This window comes from Peromyscus eremicus, chromosome 13, assembly GCF_949786415.1.
Source record: "Peromyscus eremicus chromosome 13, PerEre_H2_v1, whole genome shotgun sequence".
NCBI lineage: Eukaryota > Metazoa > Chordata > Mammalia > Rodentia > Cricetidae > Peromyscus > Peromyscus eremicus.
In genome coordinates, this window is record NC_081429.1 from 29,213,259 (window position 1) to 29,234,190 (window position 20,932).

Sequence of the window (20,932 nt, forward strand, 5' to 3'; positions counted from 1 at the left end):
AAAGGAGATAAAACCATAATAAATTCATAGGGGCTGGAAAGATGGCTCAATAGTTAACATTTGTTGCTCCTGCAAAGACACAGTTTCAGATCCCAGCACCCACATAGTGGTTCACAATTGTCTGTAACTCCTGTTCTAGGGGGTTCAACACCCTCTTCAGGCCTCTCCAGGTACTATACACATGGTACACAAACATACATGTAGGCAAAATACCCATACACATAGACTAAAAGTAAATCATACACACACACACACACACACACACACACACACACACACACACACACACACGAGGTTATGAGGTAGGAAGCAAGACCTTGGTCCCTTGTTTGACAAGAGGCATTTTGCTACATAGGTTACCTAAAAGGGAAGGGGAAAGATTCTCCTTATTTGGGAGATCTTGCTAGATAGGTTAACACTGGGAAAAGGAAACATGTCATATATTTCAACAACTGAAACCTGCAGATTTCTAACCCTTCTCAAGCTTTCAATATGTAGCCTTAGCTGGCCTGGAACTTATCATGTAGATCAGGCTAGCCTTAAACTCAAGAGACCCAACTGCTCTCTCTTCCTTTAAAAAGCAAACCAGGTCCCTTGTTTGGTCAAAGAGGTATTTTGCTACATAGGTTACCCAAAAGGAAAAGGGAAAGGTTCTCCTTATTTGGGAGACCTTGCTAGATAGGTTAACACTGGGAAAAGGAAACCTAGCCACCCACACTCCCAACATACACATAAAAACCTCTAGTTTACCTAGCAGTCTCCAACCCTGATCAGAAACAGACACATCTTCAACTGATGTAGTCTCCAGATCCAACCACTAACTTACAAGCAATACAGAAAGAACTTTTAAAGGTACTTTTAAAGGAGGGCAATTAATAAGTTCAAACTACCACAGAATCCATAAGGCAAATAACCTACTTTCTCTAACAAATCACAAAGATAAAGGGATGAAGGGACAACCTATAGAAATCTAACCAAAATAGATTTCAATTACAAAGGATACATTAAAAAACAACCAACCTGATTCCAACAAATCACATACACATTGTGTGTGAGAGTAAGTGTACGTGTTTATACATATATATAACACATACTATATATACAAACACAAATTTGAACTAGAATGAAAATCTGAATACTGACTAATGAACTTTTACCATTATTTCGAATGAGTCTACTACTTACTGGGATATTTAACAATGAAAATTCTAGGGTCTGGACAATGGCTCTCATTCAGCAAAGTAACTACTATGAAAACATGAGAACCTGAATACAGATCCCCTCTGCAAATACAAACAACTGGGTTCAGTAATGTGTCTGTAATCTCAGTACTTGGGAGTAGTAAGATTCCTAGGGGGCCAGGTTCCTGGAGCTCGATGGTCAGCTAGTCTAGCCAATAGGTTACCTTCAAGTTCAGTGAGAGAGCCCATGTTAAAAATAAGTGGAGAGAGCCAGGCGGTGGTGGCACACACCTTTAATCCCAGCACTCAGGAGGCAGAGACAGGTAGATCTCTGTGAGTTCAAGGCCAGCCTGGGCTACAGAGTGAGTTCCAGGATACACAGAGAAACCCTGTCTCGGAAAAAAAAAAAAAAGTGGAGAGAGACTGAAGAAGACAACTAATACTGACCCAGAGGGTACATGTAGATATGCGTGAACAGATAAAACACACACTGCGGGGAGGGGGCACAGACACAAAATATTTATGTCTAAAATTTGCTTCAAAATCAATTAAACAGTACTAGTGACATGAGGTTAATACTAAGTTACATTACACATTTACATTTGGTCACTTGTAATTTTCCATAAAAAAAGGTAATATCTACATACACATTAAGATCTTCTCTCAAGCCATGCTGCTGTTGGCATGGTTCCGTAGGGAAAGACACCAAGCCTGCAGACCTGAGTTTAATCCCCAGGATCCACATGATGAAAAAGGAGAGAGCACTAACTCCTACAAGTTGTCCTCTGACCTCCACACACTCACCATGCAGTGTGTACACACACATTCTCTCTCTCTGTCTCTCTCTCTCTGTCTCTCTCTGTCTCTCTCTGTCTCTGTCTCTGTCTCTCTCTCTCTCTCACACACACACACACACACACACACACACACACACACACTAAAGAAATGTAAATACGTATCATCTATTTTGTAATACTTTGGTACTTTTTCATGGATGACCACACCTTTAATCCCAGCATCTGGGATTAAAGTTCTTTCTGAGGCCAGCCTGGTCCACAGAATGAGTTCCCAGACATCTAAAGCTACACAGAGAAACCCTGTCTCAAAAAAAAAAAAAAAAAAAAAAAAAGCCATGGTTGAATGGTGGAGTGGGATGATAAGGAGTTCACAACCATCCTTTGCACAGAGCAAATTCAAGGCCAGCCTGGGCTACATATGACCCTGTCTAAAAAGTTCCCCTAAAGTACCATGGTTTTATGTCTATATGGTACAATGTTCATGGGTGACCAAAATTCCACAGTGGACTATGCTTACTGATACTTTATAATAAACAATCAATATGTTTCTGGTTGATTTATACATATCCTGGCAAAAGCTATCAGGAAAAGACATACCTGCATGACTGTTAAAATGTGCAAAATTAGCAAAATTGGCTGTAGCGGTGGACTGAGGAGCCGGAGCAGCAAAGATGTCTGAGCCAAGATCACTCAAAAGGTCAAACTGCTTCTTCTCCTGCTGCTGCCCTTGAGAACGACCTACAACTGGGGACTACAAGCACATTACTTACTCATGGTGTTTCTAAAATACACACTAATGCATTAACTATAAAAGACTTTTCAGCAGATCTACTGAAGCTTTACATACAGCTATCTATCTCCAATTCATGATACTAGAAGGGCATTTCCACACAGGAAGAGATTCAGTATCCTGACTTCACTCCATTCTTCCTTGTTTCCACTTTAACTTGTGAAAACAGGATTTATTCAGAAGCCTAGAACACACTGTCAGAGGGCAGGATTTAATCTGCTGTGCTCTGGTTCAAAGCCATTCACATATAGTATAGTGTAACAATGTTGCACAGTAACAGTCTAACATCATCTAGAACAAAATAAGTATTTAGGTATCAACATATAAATGGTTTCAGTCTGTTCAGTTTGGGGAGTAAGGTACACTGCAAAGCCACGTGCATTTCAATGATAATAAGCATGCTACATAATCAGGTATATAGAAATGCTACTATTTTCTGCTACAGCACCACAGAGGCTATTGTTCCCTGACTCTGCTGGTCACCAGACATAGACACTCAAGATAGACAAACTGAGCATCTTTACAAAGTGATGGCCAAACCAACAAAACCACACATTCCCACCACGTTATCAAACAATCTTGTGCACTTTACAAACGGCACTGATATACTGTTAAAGGTCCTCCTCAGCACTCTGCCTTCCATTCACCTTTAAGAGTTACCAACCCCTCACCTGACTAGGTGTGCCCTTATTTAAGTGCAGTGCTGGTGCAGCGTCTCCCAGCAGAGATTTCAGGGGCTTGACCTCAGGGGTGCTGCTTGTGCTGCTGGCAGAAGACCCGGAAATAGATGCGTGAACCGATGCCACCACTTTGGCTTGCTCTGGTGGAACATACCTGTAATGTGAAAATCAGGACAGACTGCTAAAAAAAATCGGAAGAATCCATATTTAAAGTATTAAATTTAAATTTATGTAACACTCTTACAATATTAATCTTATTTAAAAGGTAGCACTTAGAATTGACAGCTTAAGACTATTAATTACCTGAAACTACTCCAAGAAAAATAAGTATCAGTTTACTCATGGCTTTTTTTTTAGACAATTTTTATAGACAATACACTATAGCAACTGTTGTTTTGAAGATAGAAGATCTACAGTTAATCATCACAATGAACATCTAACATTGTAAATTTTAAAGTGAGAAATTCTTAAGATTATAAATATCTGGAGATAAATGAAATTGGGAGGAAACACTTATAATTAATGGCCCCAAAGCATAAATCATTAAAAATAAAAAGTTCACTTTAAAATGGACAAAAGAAGCAAGTCATAAAAAATATGAAAACTGAAACCAAATAAAAATGTACATTAATGCATTATTCACCTCTGATCTATATGAACTATGAATTTTTAGTTGCTATCTAATGAAAATACATATACAGGCATGTTCTATACTTCATATTATTACTCCTAAAAATCTTTCCTCAGCAAGTAATTAGATAATTATATATACACATTATATTACTCTTGCAATCTTAATTTTAAAAAAACTGGGAAACAAAGCTAACAATTATCTGTAAATAGAAAAACATTTATATACATTATGCTAAAATGTATATAATTGTGCATAGCTACTCCCCTTCTTTGTCTTTCAGGTCTATTACGTGTCACATAAATAGGACCTGGGGGAGGGAATGAGGGACAGAAAAAAAGAATGCAGGAATATAATGCCCAAATGCCTGCAATGCTCATCTCTAGGGAAAAAAATTCACAGCAACTTTTGGTTTCTATAATTTTAGGTGTATTCCTACGTTCCTCCCCATTTATCATATCAAGTAGATACAAGGAAATAAAACTCTAAGGTAGCTAAAAACATTTATCCAAGAGACAGAGGTCAAACCCCAGTTCCACCACTCAATAGCCGTAAAACTTTGGGCAAATGAACTTCAATTCCATTTTTTTCACCTATAAAGTTGCTGTGGGGTTTAAACAAATTCACGTATGTAGTAGTGTGGTTAGAATTAGCTGCCAGTGTATTAGCTGTAATACAACCATGTAACAGTCGCAAACAATTAAACTAACCCTACCAGGTAAATACAGGACATGATGAGATCTGAGAATGAAATGAGCTCTTATGCTCTCCAGTAACCTGGCAATGCACTGACTACATGAATTCTTGGGTATGGCCAACTCTGATCACAAGTTAAGACAAATAATAATTTATGGCTAAAATGATTTGCCCCACTTAAAGAAAGAATGTATCTAAGTGAATAGAACCATCTCAAAACTTCATACAACATCACCCCTGCTGCACTGCTTCCTATAACAAATGTTCTTAGGCTGTTTTCAGTGGCTGCTGCTCAGACCATGTGCAAAACCATCTCACTGACCTCTACTCACGTTAGAGGTGGCATGAAGCAGGTGGCTATGCACATTCTGGTGCTTGAGAGTGATGGCCAACTCAGCTCCATCCACCATCTTTCTTTTCTTTTCTTTTCTTTTCTTTTCTTTTCTTTATCAGCCCCGGCTGTCCTGAACTCACTCTGTAGACCAGGCTAGCCTCAAACTCAGAGACCCGCCTGCCTCTGCCTCCTGAGTACTGCGATTAAAGGTGTGCACCCCCACCACCCAGCCCAATCCATCACTTTTAGAAAGCTTGTATCTGTAATAGTCTTACTTATGACTACTGTGTTTCTTAGGAAAGAGGAAACAATTAACACAAACTATTACTTGAGATTTTCAGGTTTTTAGACTGTGGTTTGAAGGAGAAACCTCCTGTTACAAATGTGGGAGAGGAACTGAGGATTTTAACTATACCAGTATCATTCACATTCCTCCTTTCTCACATTCCTGCTTCTCTTTGCAGCTAGAGCTAATCTCACTAAAATCCTAGCCAGCTAACTTCTAACAGCAAACTGACTTTCTGAAACAGCTATGCTGGGCAACAATATAAGGAAAACAGTTTTATCTATAGGCTGGGAGACGTAGAAACTTAAAAACAAGAATGATAAAAGGATGATGGTTTTAAAAAAAAAAAAAGTCACTTAATCTCTGTGAGTTCAAGGCCAGCCTAGTCTACAGAGCTAGTTCCAGGACAGCAAGGGATACATGGAGAAACTCTGTCTTAAAAAAAGGGGGGGGGGGGGGAGAGACAGGCAGGAGAATAGATAAATGAAATTTAAATAAATAAACATATTTTTTAGCCGGGCATAGTATGTGGTGGTACATGCCTTTGATCCCAGCACTTGGGAGGCAAAGGCAGTCAGACCTCTGTGAGTTCAAGGCCAGCCTGATCTATAAAGTGAGTTCCAGGACAGCCAGTGCTGTTACACAGAGAAACCCTGTCTTGAAAACTTTAAAAAAAAAAAAAAAAAATCACTGCGTATCATATTTAATTATCACCCTGGGGACTTACTAATATTTTCTTTTTTCTTGAACTAAAATCCTACCGGTATATTTTCACCTATTCATACCTAGTGCATATGAAGAGAGTCCTAGTTAATCTAAACCTATAAGAAATGCCTATTTAAGCAATGTTAAGAATACAGATTGTACAGAACGTGTAACTTGGAGCAAATGTGCTTACTGTTCAAGGGTATCTTCCCCATAACCCACAGTAAACTCCCTCCAACCAATACTACCTTTGACTGTATCACTCTTTAGGTCAGAACACTATTCCTCTGGGAAACAAGAGGCCATTTGCTTCCCAATTATCCATTCCCTCTATCCTCAACTCTCTCACCTTCTTAATCCCCTAAGAAGGAATATGTACAGTTCAATACTAACTGCTATAAACAGAGATCACAGTTAATTAGTCAGTACTGTACTTAGTTATTTCATAAAACTAAAGCTGAGGAGCCCCAAATACTGAATACTAGCTCTACAGTTACAATCCATGTTCTGTTGAACGGACATCCTGGCTTTAGTATAATATAGAGAGAGTGGGGAGAAAAGATAGTTAGAGCAAAGATTTCCAGCAAGACACAATTAAGTGGACAGATTACTATTCCACAAGAGCTTTAACACAGTGCCTGGAAGATACTACTCAATAAATACTTACTAAACGAATAAAAATTGTAAGGAAAGAAGCATTACAGGACTAAAACATCTAAGGAAATTAGCCGAAAATTCAGAGATCACTGGCTTTCCTTGACAGGAGTCTTGACATGGTGATGAAAGGCTGTTTACTGCTAGACATAGATGCACAAAGACAAAGTACAAGCCAACGTTTCTGGAAACCAAGTCTAATGAAAAATCAAAAGGTAATGAGGCTGTACCTGCCAACTATCATTCAATTACTTCTGTTCTGCCTGTCTACCTTAATCGTGTCAATCAAATCCGGCCCACAACTATGGTTTGGGAGACTTTCAACATCTACTCACCATCTTTTCTTTTCATATTTTTCCTGTAGGAACTCCTTCACTTTTTGTGGATCCCTGAAGTCTGGAATTGCTGAAGATCTATCATCAAATAATCCTAGCCAAATCTGTTTACAGACCTTTGGAAAGAAGTAAGAAAAAAGTGTTAAATTCAATATCTTCATTTAATAAATTTCAAGGGAAAATTCTGATTCTTTTAGAAAGCTATTAACAATGCTGCTTTCCATAAAGATATTCACTGCAATCCTAAGTTCAGGAACTAAACTTATTTGCATATGCTGCAGGACATTAATTTCAGCAACAGCTCATAAAGAGAACTTCCCAAGCAAACAAGCAGTGAATTGAGATTAGAGAGCACTGGAGCTCTTGGTTTCCACATGATCATGAACTGTAAACCATAGCACTCAAATAATCTGTGGGAACCTCAGTTCCTTTATCCATAAAACAGTAAGTTCATCAATAGCAATTTTAGGGGTCCTTTAGCAAGCTAAAAACCAACCAAAAAGAACACATAAATACCAGAGTTGTGAACAGTCTGTTAATAAAGTATCATAATAATATAAATACAAGCAGAACAATTCTAGCCTTATAATTGGAGTCTGTGCTTTTCTAAACCAGATGAGAGTCCGAGACATGTACTCTTTTGAAGAGAAATAAAATGATTCAGAACTCAAAGAAGACATAAAAAAAGAACTATAAAGGAGAAAGATAATGAAGATTTCATAAAAACATAAAACTCTTTTCAAAAAAACTTAGGAAAAAAGACAAAAACCAAGTAATGAAGTGTTTAAGAACTTGGAAAGCCCTTGAATCCAGAACACACAAGAAACTCCAAGAATACAACTGTTAAGAATAAAACCACAGGGCCATGCGACAGTGGCGCATGCCTTTAATCTCAGCACTTGGGAGGCAGAGGCAGGAGGATCTCTAGAGTTTGAAGCCAGCCTTGTCTATACAGCGAGTTCCACGAGAGTCAAGGCTACACAGAGATACCCTGTTTTGAAAAAAAAAATTTTTAATTAAAAAATAAAACCACAAAGCACACAACAGGGGTGTGGGGGTGTGGGGGTGCTCTAAACAGTCACTTCACCAAAGATGTTCACACTGCACATAAGTAGTATAATACCATTTGCCACTGAGACGGATGGCCGAAACACTCACAGGATACAGATACATAGTCCATACATTATGAAGTAAGAGTAACTTACTTACTATACTTAGTGATGCTAAATATGGAGCAACTGAAACTCTCCAGAATATAAAATGCTACAACACCTACAGGAGGCAGTTGGGCAGTTTCTTAAATACTAAATATACACCTACCCTATGACCAGGTCATTTTTGGAGGTATTTGCTCAAAAAATAAGAAAGCACATGTCTATTTGTAGCATTATACAGAGCTGTTCACAATAGCTTTACTGATAAGCCCAAACTGGAAAGAATACAATCGTGTATAAAAGGTGGCCTAAGAGCTAAAGGATAAACAACTTGCAAAAATCACTTGAGCGGGGGTGCACACCTTTAATCCCAGCACTATATAGCAAATAAAAGAAACAAACTTCAAGACAATTATGCTGGTGGAAAGAAATGAAACCAAACATAAAAGAGGGCTAGCAACACAGCTCACAGGTAAAAATGCTATGGCCCACCGAAGTCAATCCCTGAAACCCACCATGGAAGGAGAGAAATGACTCCCAAAAGTTGCCCTCTGACCTCCACATGTAGGCATGCCATGGTAGGCAGGCGGCATATGTACACATAAACAAATACTAATTTCTAAAAAGACCTCCATTCTTTTGTGCAACTGATAGCTGATACTATCACATACTTCTATGTAGTACTCTTTCTACCAATAAGGAAACAAGTATTTCTCAAGTTTAGTCAGTAAACCTGTCACTAAGCTTTTCCAACACACCAAAAAACTTCCCTCTTTGCCTCCTGCTGATCTACTCTCACATTCTGGTCCCTGAAAAGCTGGGTCTTTCTCCCATTATCATATTAAAACAGCAAATAGCAGTCTCTTCTCTGTTCGGTTTTAATAAAATTAAACTGGGAAAAAAAAAAAAAGGATTTTTCCCCCCTTAGGGAAGAGAAGGAACAGAGAGAGCCAATTAAAACTGCAGGTAGTACTTTGTACTGGTGGTAGTATGAGGGAAAGCAGCCTGAATGCGTTTAAGAACGGTATAAACACAATGTTGATTTTAGCTAGTACAACAGGACAAAAGGGTGGAGGGTGTAATAAGACGGACTCTAAGCTAGGCCAAGAAAAAGATGAAGGCAAAGTGTTTAGCAGAATGAAGGTTCTGGTAGCTGACTACTGTAGTTAAGCTTCATAGTAAAAGAACTGGGAATAGAGAAAGGATCAGTGGGGGTCACACAGTAAAATACTTAAATTCTAAATCTAGGAGGTGACAGAGTTATTGATGGAAAATGGGAAATGGGATGCAGGACCACTGGAGACAAAGTGGAGAACTCAAGGGCTATGTGAGTGATCCATGTGGACACTGGTGGGGAGTTTAGAAACAGCAAGAAAGGTGTAAGGAGTTAAAGTCTAAAGTAAACAAATCTTGTGTGACAAAAAGACACATGAAGTAATAACATCTATTAACATGAGGAACATGGGATGTGGGGCTAGAAATAGTACTGAAGAATAATAATGACCCCTAGAAGCCACTATTTGTGAGGACTCAACACATAATGGGATTAGTTCTGATGATCTCTTTGTGGAAAAGAAGTGGATAATCATCCTAATTATAGCGTAACGTGGCTGCAGTGCTTGAGAGCCTGAACTAGCTTAATCAACTCTGGTTAGCTGTCTGATACGTCTTCTTATGTAAAATGCAAATAATAATGGGATTTACTTGCTAGGGATAGTGGGCATGTTCCAAGCGTTAACACACTGGAGTGTATACTATATTATTATAATACTATACTAATACTAATAGCATTAGTATATTAGTATTGGTTGTGCTATTTCTGAGAAATCTACAGTGATTAGACAAGCATAGGCTAATAAGGGAAAGTCTTATCAGGAATGCAGGAAATTAGGTCCACCTTTAATCCTGCTGCAGGCAGAATCTAAGTGGTCTTGAATAATCAACCTCTGCTCAACTCACAAAGTGCTTTATAATTTTACAGCAAAAGCTCATTACAAACTTCCATATGTTAGACTCACTAAGTATGTGCCTCATGAAATACTTCTCATCCCTTATGATGCTTCTATAAGTTGAGCCATAAGTATTCAATAAACAAGACTCAAAACCAATCTTAAGGAAGAATTAAAAATAAAATCAAAGAAAAAAAATGAACTGACACTAGCCAACAAATAAATTCATAAAGCTTTGAGTTATTTCTTCTTTACTCTAGTGCTAACTCATTTTAGAATTACCATCATGATCACCAACAACAGAATGTAAAGGATTTGTAAAGTATACTCTACTTATCGGTCAGTTTGTTGCCAAATGGACACTCAATGTGGATAACTGGAAGTTAGCCAAGAGACTAGTGCAAAGCACAGTCTGGTGGTAAGGAAACCTCAAGTTAGAGCAGTGGTTCTCAACCTTCCTAGTGCTGAAACCCTTTAACACAGTTCCTCAGGTTGTAGTGACCCCCAACCACAAAATTATTTCATTTCTACTTCATAACTGTAATTGTGCTACTGTTAGGAACTATAATGCAAATATCTGTGTTTTCTGATGGTCTTAGGCAACCTGTGAAAGGGTTGAAAACCACTGAGTTAAAATATAGCATTCCAGGCTGAGTAACAACAGCACTCCACCAGCCACTGCAATAAAACATTCAATGAAACCTCAAAAACCAGACAGCCTATGGGAGCTGTGAGTGTCAAAGGATTCAACTATGCTGCCGAAATCCAATCATCCCAACAGCAGAACCCAGCCAGAGACCAGAAACAAAGACTTCCATTTTTATGTCCAGACAGACTGGCCACCTACACTGAAGTAAGGGCCAGAGCTCCAAGAGCAGGTGTGACAGTTGTTGGCACAGCAAAAACCCCTGACAACAAACCTGCATGCCCGTGTCAACAAATATGCATGCCCATGCCATGGCCAATACCCAATCACTTGTATAAAAGGGAAAAGTAAGAAATAGCTACAAGCTTGAGGAGGAGGCCAGGAGGAGGGCAGGATCACTTACTACTGCTTTTAATCCTCTCAAGGAAAGCAAAATGAAACAGAAACGCCAACATACATATTCCCCTTTATGGAGATAAACATTTATTGTCATAAAAAGGATAGAGAAAATAAACAATGTGGCGCGATTCTGTTCACTTCTGGATGAGAATAAAAAATAAGAGCAGCAGGAGGAGTTGGAGCATCTTTTCTCAATAAAACATCTCTACACAGAACTTCAAAATTTTGTCTGTTGTCTCCTAGATAGAGATGGAGTACTGACTCCTGATAGTAAGACATAATAAAACACTTAATAATATTGCCCCTAAAATGCAAAAAAGTTAAACAAATAAAAATTTCATAAGTACCTGATTCCTACTTTTTAGAAAAAAGAAAAACAAAACAAACAAACAAACAAACAAAACCCAAAAAACCCTGAGCAGTAAAAAGTATTAGTTACAGAAGAAATGCTATTAGAAACGCTTTTAGATAGTTACTATGAACCTATACAAAAGTCTACTACCAACTTCTATCGATTTCCTTTCAGGGAGACATGGTCTTGCTATGTACATAGTCTAGGCTGACCTCAAACTGCCAATCCTCCTGTCTCAGCCTAGCATTACAGCACTATAGATGTTAACTACCACACCCAGTTCTATCACCAACCCTCATCCCCAGTGGTGCTAGGAAATCAAACTCCTGTGCACAGGGACAAGCCCTCTACCTCTGAGATACACTCTGACCTATCACCAACATATTACTTTGCCCATCCCTCCCCCAAAAAACCTAAGTTAAATTGATGTAGTGGCATACACCTTTAACCCCAGCACTTGGAAGACAGAAGCAGGTGGATCCCCTATGTTTGAAGCCAGCCCATTCTACACAGCAAGTTCCAGGCCACGTAGGACTAAATAGTGAAACTCTATCTCTAAAACAAAACAACAACAAAAAAAAAAATACAAGGTAATAGGAGTCTATGATGAAAAAAAATATTCCAAATACATGTCATGGTCCAAGTAACACAATAGCAAAGCAAATACAAAATAAACATTTCCATACGCAGTAAGCTTAATTCGTTTGGCTATGCTAGTATTCTAAACTACCAGGTCACACATATTTCTCAGTGATAGAGTATCCAAATGATATAGAAACTGAACAATGCTTGCAGAGAAAAAAACCAACCCCCATTATTACCCATGTCTCATGCAAAAGAAAGTAACAGTTCTACATTTATATACATTTCAGAAACCATTATATTCCATCTCAACACTTTGCTTTTTATAATGTGCTAGCAAGAATTAACAGGTGCACAACTGAGTGAAAATAGGCAGAATAGTGAAAATAGGTTTGTGCAGACCAGGGACATGGATTTATAACCCGGCCACATAATCATGTGAAAGAATATGAGACTTTGGAGTGACCAAATCTAACTTCCTTATTTTTTTGTTTTTTGTTTTTTTCGAGACAGGGTTTCTCTGTGTAGCTTTGCGCCTTTCCTGGATCTCGCTCTGTAGACCAGGCTGGCCTCGAACTCACAGAGATCCGCCTGCCTCTGCCTCCCGAGTGCTGGGATTAAAGGCGTGCGCCACTACCACCGGGCTTCTAACTTCCTTATTTTATCGTAGGGTTTTGTTTTCATTTTTATAGTACAGAATTCCTTGCCTTATAATGTCCTCCTAGAGCTGGGCGGTGGTGGCGCACGCCTTTAATCCCAGCACTCGGGAGGCAGAGCCAGGCGGATCTCTGTGAGTTCGAGGCCAGCCTGGTCTCCAAAGCGAGTTCCAGGAAAGGCGCAAAGCTACACAGAGAAACCCTGTCTCGAAAAACCAAAAAAAATAAATAAAATCAAATAAAAATAATAATGTCCTCCTAGGAAAAAGCATCAAAGTGCTTATCCTGACTAATCAGACCCAACAAACCCCTGACTCTAGATAACTCTTCAAAGATATCTGGTAGTATTGCTCCTTCCAGACACACTGTGCTCAGCAAGTGCTCCCTGCCCATCCAATCCAAAGGGAAAATGATACAGCAAACCCTAGATGCAGATGCACACTATAGGATGTGCCACTTACTCATGACTTCCATGTGACAGTTTTGAAGTGTGTATTTCATGAGGCATGAACCTCCTGTCTAATGCACTATTCCTCTACTCCACCCTGAGGTCCAGCAGGCACAAGACATTTAAGCAAAAGCGTCTTCCTACCTCCCTGAACCATCCATAGAGTGAAATGCTTTTCTCCTTTGTTCCACCTAAAATATGTATGCTGACCTAGAACATTTAGTTTCCCAACTTATTTAGTCAGAAATAATAAATTCAGTGATCTAAATTCTCAATATATATAGGCCACAGGTCAGCAAATCACATCCTGTGAACTAAATCTGGCCTACAGTCCTCTTCACAGACCAAGAGTTATTGAAATAGCCATGCCTACTTGCTTTCCTAGGGTCTGACTAGTTTAGGCTACAATATGTGTATTAATCAGTTCCAACAAAGACCTTAAACTATTTACATCTCATGCTTCATAGAAAACACATGCTGGTTCCTGTTGATTCCTAACATAGGAGCAACATGGACTAACAATAACACCACCCAAGCATCCAAGAATAACATTTAAAGAGAATAACTGAAGCCTATTTAGATGAAGCATTGTAAAAAGGACACAGGAAATAATGCTATAAAATGATGGAAGTCTTTCCCCGGACGCAAACAGACATTATTATATGGTGCTGTTGAGGGGGAAGTGGGGTAGTTTTAAATGACAATCTCTTACAGTAATTCCTGTTTGCCTTCAGTGAAAGATTTCTGCAAAACTCCCTGTATACTCAATTCTACTCAAAGCACACCATGTTCCTTTGTGATAATTATTTTCTAAACTTAGGAGTCAATCAGAAAAGTATCTTCCCACATAAAAGTGCCAGCTTACATCAACATAATGTATCAATTTTTAAAATACTGTTCTTCAAGCCTCAGGCAATAAATAATACAGACTCCATTATAGATTACAAAGGAAAACGAGGCTCGAGAGAGAAAAATAGTTTGCTTACAGTCACAAGGTTCATAAATTAGTGGTAATGAAATGAAATGAAAACTGCACAATCCCATTGTGGAGCATTTAGTTATTAGCTTTTTCTTTTTTCTTTTTTAACGATTTATTTATTTATTATGTATACAGTATTTTGTCTGCATGTACATCTTCAGGCCAGAAGAGGGTGCCAGATCTCATTACAGATGGTTGAACTCAGGACCTCTGGAAGTGCAGCCAGAGTTCTTAACCGCTGAGCCATCTCTCCAGCCCTATTAGTTTTTTCAAATCGGGTTCTAGTTATAAAAACACAGATGAAATGGGCAGCCATGGAGAAACATGCCTATAATCCCAGCACTCAAAGTGCTGAGACAAGAGAATCACAGTGGTTTTTGAGGCCAACCTGAGTTAAACAGGAACTGGAGTTAAGTCTGGGCTCTATGGTGAGACTGTCTCAGAACCATCAAATAAAGAAAGAAAGTGAGGATGGGGACAAGAACCCACCCAATCATCCCTAGTGATTATGTACTGCTTCTATTTATTAGATAAATCAGTTCATTACAATCAAGAAATTTTTATATACTCTAAACTTACCTTGCCAACCTCCCTAAAACATATTTCTTCAAAAATTCTGCTATATATAACAAGCGTGAACCTTGAGAACAAACAGCTAAACTAATTTGTCTAAGAAAGACAAACATTATATGATCTCCTTCTATGAGGTTCCAAAAATAGAATGGTGGCTACCAGGAGTGGAGGAGGAAACCAGAAATGCTAAGGCTAGGCATCAAAGCAATCTGCTGAATAACACTGTGCCTGCCTAGGGTTAGCAACAATGCATTGCACAGGTAAAATTTTATCAGAATATGCCTCATGTAAGTGTACTTACAAATTAAAGACATAATCTTCAAGCTTAGTATTCGGGAACAAGTTTTGCTCATCACAGTAACATAAACACTCAATAACAGTTCCTTGATAAAGGAGGTGACTGAAAAATCACTTTCAAAAATAAAGAATGAAAGAGGCTGGACATAGCTTAGTTGGTAGAGTATCTAGCATACATGAAGCCCTGGGTTCCATCTCAAGTAATGTGTGAACACACACACACACACACCAAAGAAAAGATGTACTTTATCTGAGGACTTTACCTCAAAAGCAATTATTTGTTCTCAATCTAGCAGAAAGCTCAAGCACTAGCAAGCAATGAAGGATGTTGTTTATACGCATAGAGTGCACACCTGCAGAGCATCAGCAATAAAGCTTTCCTCAGTCCTTTGCTTACATGCCCTACCACGTAAGAAGGATAATTTACTTCTAGGAAAAAAAAAAACCCTATATAATTGTTACATTTTCTTTCAACAGAATTATCTAGACCACCATTCACTGGTGGTCTACTACTAACTCTGAGAACCAAAAGTGAAATTCCTTTAATTAAAAAGTCAAGATTTACACACAGTGTCACAAAAGACATTGAAGGAAATGCTGGTGTTTCCGTGCGCGCGCGTGTGTGTGTGTGTGTGTGTGTGTGTGTGTGTATGTGTGTGTGTGTGTGTGTGTGTGTGTGACATTAAGTTGCCTTCCTCAGTCACTCTCTACCTTAGGTTTTGACACAAGATCTCTCCTTGAGCTCAATGGCTACAAAGGCTGGACAGCAAGCTCCCAGAATTCTTCTTCCTCTGACTCCACAGTACTAAAGCCACAGGCACACGCTGGTATGCCAGGCTTCTTAAATGTAGGTTTTGAGAATCTGAACCAAGGTCCTCATGCTTATACAACAAGCCCTTTACCAGCAGAGCCATCTTCCCAAACTATCCTCAGACAGAATTTTTAGTGACTTTATGACAGAAAGGAAACATCACAAGACGCTTTCAGATTACAGCAGGATGGATCTAGCATGTAACCCAGAGGGCCATGTGTTAACAGCTTAGTCCCAGTGGTGGTACTACTGGAAGGTGCTGGAACCTCTAAGAGGAGACCTATGGGAGGTTTTCAAAGTCATTACGCAGGCCCTTAAAAACAACAGTGAGGCCCCAAGCCCAGCCCTCGTTCCTTCCTGCCTGGATGAGCCGTGCAGTGTTGCTCTAAGGCTCTTGCTGCAATATGCTACCTCCCCACAGTCCAAGTGACCATAGGCTGAAACCTCCACAATTCTGAACCAAAACAAACCTTTTAAGGCTGGGCATCACTCAAAGACTGATACAGGGGGTCACAGAAATTTCTAGGCCAGCCTGAGCTATAAAGAGATGCTGTTTCAAAAATAAAATACAAAGCTCGGTGGTGATAGCACACACCTTTAATCCCAGCACTCGGGAGTTCTAGGCCAGCATGGTCTACAGAGTTCCAGGACAGCCAAAAGTACACAAAGAAACTTTCTCAAAAATCAAAATAAATAAATAGGTACATAAATAAATAAATACAAAAACAAATTTAAAAGTCAAAGTAAATATTTACTCTTTACAGGTTACCTCAGGTAATTATTATAGTGACAAAAAGTTGACTAAGCTTCCAGGTAAGGTGTGTGGAAAAAGTGTGTGAAATAATTTGTTGGCCAAAAACACAGCAAATAAATACAGCATCTTGCTGTCATGTATATCCTTACCATCTGGCTGGGACTCCATGCCCTATGACTTATAAGAGATATATTTCACTACATCTGCTCCCATTCTGAGAGTCTAAACACACTTAATAGCTGAATAATTTATAAGCCTATCTATTGAAACTAAAGCCATACTCTGTAAAACATCCAGCCTTGGTGCATATTTATAAATAACAGTATTAATCGCTTATCATAGCTACTAGCAGCCAAATACAGAGGTACTTCATTTATGACTATAACCATTAGTTTTATAGTTTTTCAAAATAGTGAACAATTCTTGACCAAGTTCTGAATGATGGGATAATCTCCCTAGATGGATACATGTGATAAGCCAATGCACTGATTGCATTGTTACAATTGATGGTTTCATGTTTCCATGCCTTTTGCCTTGAATCTTGGTAATCTTTCCCACTGGTTCTGGGCAGGAACATGTAACACAGGATTAAATTATATGTGCATATAGTTGTATACATGCTTGCCATTATATAAATGGCTTGCCATTATATAATAATGCCTGAGTGACCATATACCGCACATGGCATGCAAGTTAAGTTCTATTCGATACATTATTACAAGTCACCCATCACTCATCCATGGTGCTTTCCAGATTAAATTAACAATGTTTCCAATAGTAAAAACAATCAAACACATCTTCCAGCACATTGAAACTTTACCATGGTGAATCAGAGAGAAAAGAAAAGACTTAAGAACACTGCCAAAACCAATATACTTTCTGATCTCCTAATTCAGAATCATTCATCTCTAGACATAAATTCATTCATGTACAAGATGTATGACACTGGTATTTTAATCCTAAATATATGGTTTAAGTATGGCACTGTTTTAAAAAGATTTTTTTGGAGGGAGGGGATAATCAGGCAAACAGACAAGACAGACATAGCATCCAGGGCTCTTGGTGGTCAGAAGAAGGCATCAGATCCCCTCCAGCTGGAGTTATAGGCAGTTGTGAACTGCCTGTCTTGGGTGCTGGGAACTGAACTCAAGTCCCTGTACGAACAGTATGTGCTCTTAATTGGTGAGCCATACCATCCAGCTTTGTAGCTTCCTATATTGTACTCAAATCATCTACTAACTCAAAATACTTTATTGCTGGCCAAAATGAGAAACTTTAAAGTGTGCTCTATTCTCTTAAATATGTATTTTAGAACATTTCACAATTGTGAATTCATTCTTCAACATTTTAGAAACAAAAATACATGTGCATCATAGTAGGCAAATAAATCTATTTCATTTGGTTTTAGACAGGGGTCTCATGCAGCCCAGGCTGGCCCAGAATTTGCTATGTAGCCAATGATGACCTTGAGTTTCTGATCTCTCCCTGAGTGCTGGGTTTACATATGAACTACACAATGCTTAGTTGGTTAGGTAAATTAAGTAATCATTCTAAAGCATTGGGAAGAGAATAATATTTGTATGCCTGACATCCTATTTTCTTCCTAGAAAACAGGAGTTTCCTGTGAAATAACGTTTTTATCAACCAAGCTGAGCTAACCCACTCAGCCTTGCCAAGATTAAAAAAGCATTCCCTCTAGGCATAGCAGTGCACACTTTTGATCCCAGTGGCAAAGGGAGGTGGATCTCTGTGAGTTCGAATCCAGCCTGGTTTACATAGTGAGTTCCAGGACAGCCAGAGCTATATAGCGAGACCCTGTCTCAAAACCTCCCCTCAAAAACAAAACAAAGCAATTCCATGCTCTGTGGAGGCCCACAAAGGTTTCCTAGTGAGATCTGGGCTTGCTTTACCGAGCAGGGCTGCTTTAGTGGATTGTTTTACCACATATGTAGTTACAAAGTGATTGGAAGAGTCTACACTTGGCTGTGCTAGGGGGAGGTCTTTTGCCCCCACCCCTTGGCATTCCCATAAAAGGCCCTTTAGAAGAGACAGAAGGGGCCGGTGGATAATGATCCAGGCCCTCCTGAGGCTACCCTGTGTTTCTATCTGTTTCTCTCCCCTCTATCCTTCTATCTAAATATTTCTCACTTCACCCTCAAGAGTACCCTGGGGAAAAAGTGAAAAGGGGCCTCCCACAGACAAATGGGCAAAGCCCCCCATAATGCTCTATTAATTTTACCCATTTTTACAATAGATCACTACTTTTATTAGTAACAAGACTTAAATCTAAAAATAAATAAGCAAACAGCATGAGATTACTGAAAGCCCATTAGAGATCACAATTCCCCTATGACACTACGCTATCCTTCAGAATTAGGGACCCTCTCGCTGTTGAGCACCTGTAAGCACTAGACATCACATACATCTAATTAAAATGTTAGTTTGAAAGGGTGGATGGCCTTGAGAGCTCCTCGAGTAAGACCTGAACAAGTTTAGAGCAGTATGACAGAGCTAGCTCTTCTCTTCCCTCCTCCTTCCTCCCTCAGGATACTGACACCCACCAAAATTGCCTTCTACGGCTAAGTTTTAAGTACCTAGGTTTTACTTCTAAGTAAAGTTTTAAGTACCTAGGTTTATTACGGGGAAACGCTTAGGCATTAATTCCAAATGAATTATCAAATAAGAACTTTCTTAAATATCTAAATACAGAACACAAAAATAACATTTTGAGACAAGGAAACATCATTTTAAGCAACTAATTAAATCATATTAAAATGACTGCAACAAAGTTGAAAACTGCAAAATACTTACTTCATTTCCATGTTTTTGCAGGAATTCAATTTCCTGTTGTGTAAATGTTGTCATGGAGATAGATTTCACCCTGTGAGGTGGATTTAGTCCTCTCCTAAAAGATAAAATATTTTACAACATTTAGTACTGTATATTTTTAAATTATTCAAAACATTTTAGTGTATTTAAACTTATAAGTATTTTCATTCCATAAACAGAATTATTTAACATTTAACTATTGCTTATCATACAGATACAGTAAATTTAGCTAAACTCCACAGTACTAGCATTCAAACTGCCACAATCTTCCTTTGATTTACATTTAGTTTTGATTTTTATTTAAAATTTATATATATCGTGGGTGGGTACATGTGCATGCACTTGTTCAGCAGAGAGCAGCACGTGTGGAAGTCAGAGGACAATTTGCGACAGTCAGTTCTCTCCTTCCACCATTTTGGTCCAGGTCCTAAGAACTGAACTCAGGTCACCAGGCTTGGCAGCAAGCATCTTTATGCATTGCTCTATGTAGCTGGCCCAGATAAATTCTTTTTAAAAGAGTGTTTACAAGGAAGATAGAAAAGTAAAAGTTTTTTTGGAATAAGGAGAGGCAAAGTAGCAAAGTAATAGGAAGTAGGCATTGAGAAGGGAATTTTTTTTTTTTTGGTTTTTCGAGACAGGGTTTCTCTGTGTAGTTTTGCGCCTTTCCTGGAACTCGCTTTGGAGACCAGGCTGGCCTCCAACTCACAGAGATCCACCTGGCTCTGCCTCCCGAGTGCTGGGATTAAAGGCGTGCGCCACCACCGCCCGGCTAGTGTTGCACACCTTTAATCCCAGCACTCAGGAGGCAGAGCCAGGTGCATCTCTGTGAGTTCGAGGCCAGCCTGGTCTATAGAGGGAGATCCAGGACAGGCACCAAAACTACACAGAGAAATCCTATCTCAAAAAAAAAAAAAAAAAAAAAAAATGTGGCTGGTGAGCTAACTCAGCAGGTTAAGACACTGGTGACCAGAGCTCAACCCTTAGAATTCACATCATCCTGAGAACAGCTGACTCCCACTAGTCACACACATGACCTCTGTCCTCCACACAGGTGCTGTGGCACACCCACACCTGCACACATACACAAAATAAATGTTAAAATTTTTAAAGAATAAAAAACAATATCAGCAACAAATAACCAAGAATGAACTATATTATGCAAAGCAACTGGCCAGAAAAATGTAAGTTATTAATGTAAAAGAAAATACTTACAAAGCACCTACACAGGCACTTAGTATATTTAATATCTTCTTTTGATGCTAACAGTATGACAGACAAGATATTCTTTTGGTTTTGTTGTTTATTTGTAATAATGTGTGTAAATTGGGAGGTATGTAGATGCCAGTAAAGGTGCCAGAGGAGGCCAGAATAGGGTACAGGAATCCCTAGAACTGGAGTTCCAGGCCAGTGTGAG

The 20,932-nt window shown here is 38.9% G+C and overlaps 1 protein-coding gene across 1 annotated transcript in view; it reads right to left on the minus strand.

The window, feature by feature from the left end:
* Positions 1–20,932, minus strand: part of Agfg1 (ArfGAP with FG repeats 1) — a 52,832-nt gene that overhangs the window by 15,945 nt on the left and 15,955 nt on the right. The window contains 4 exon segments of the mRNA XM_059278859.1: positions 2,576–2,729; positions 3,440–3,602; positions 7,090–7,205; positions 19,501–19,594. Of these exon segments, the coding sequence (XP_059134842.1) occupies positions 2,576–2,729; positions 3,440–3,602; positions 7,090–7,205; positions 19,501–19,594 (527 nt within the window).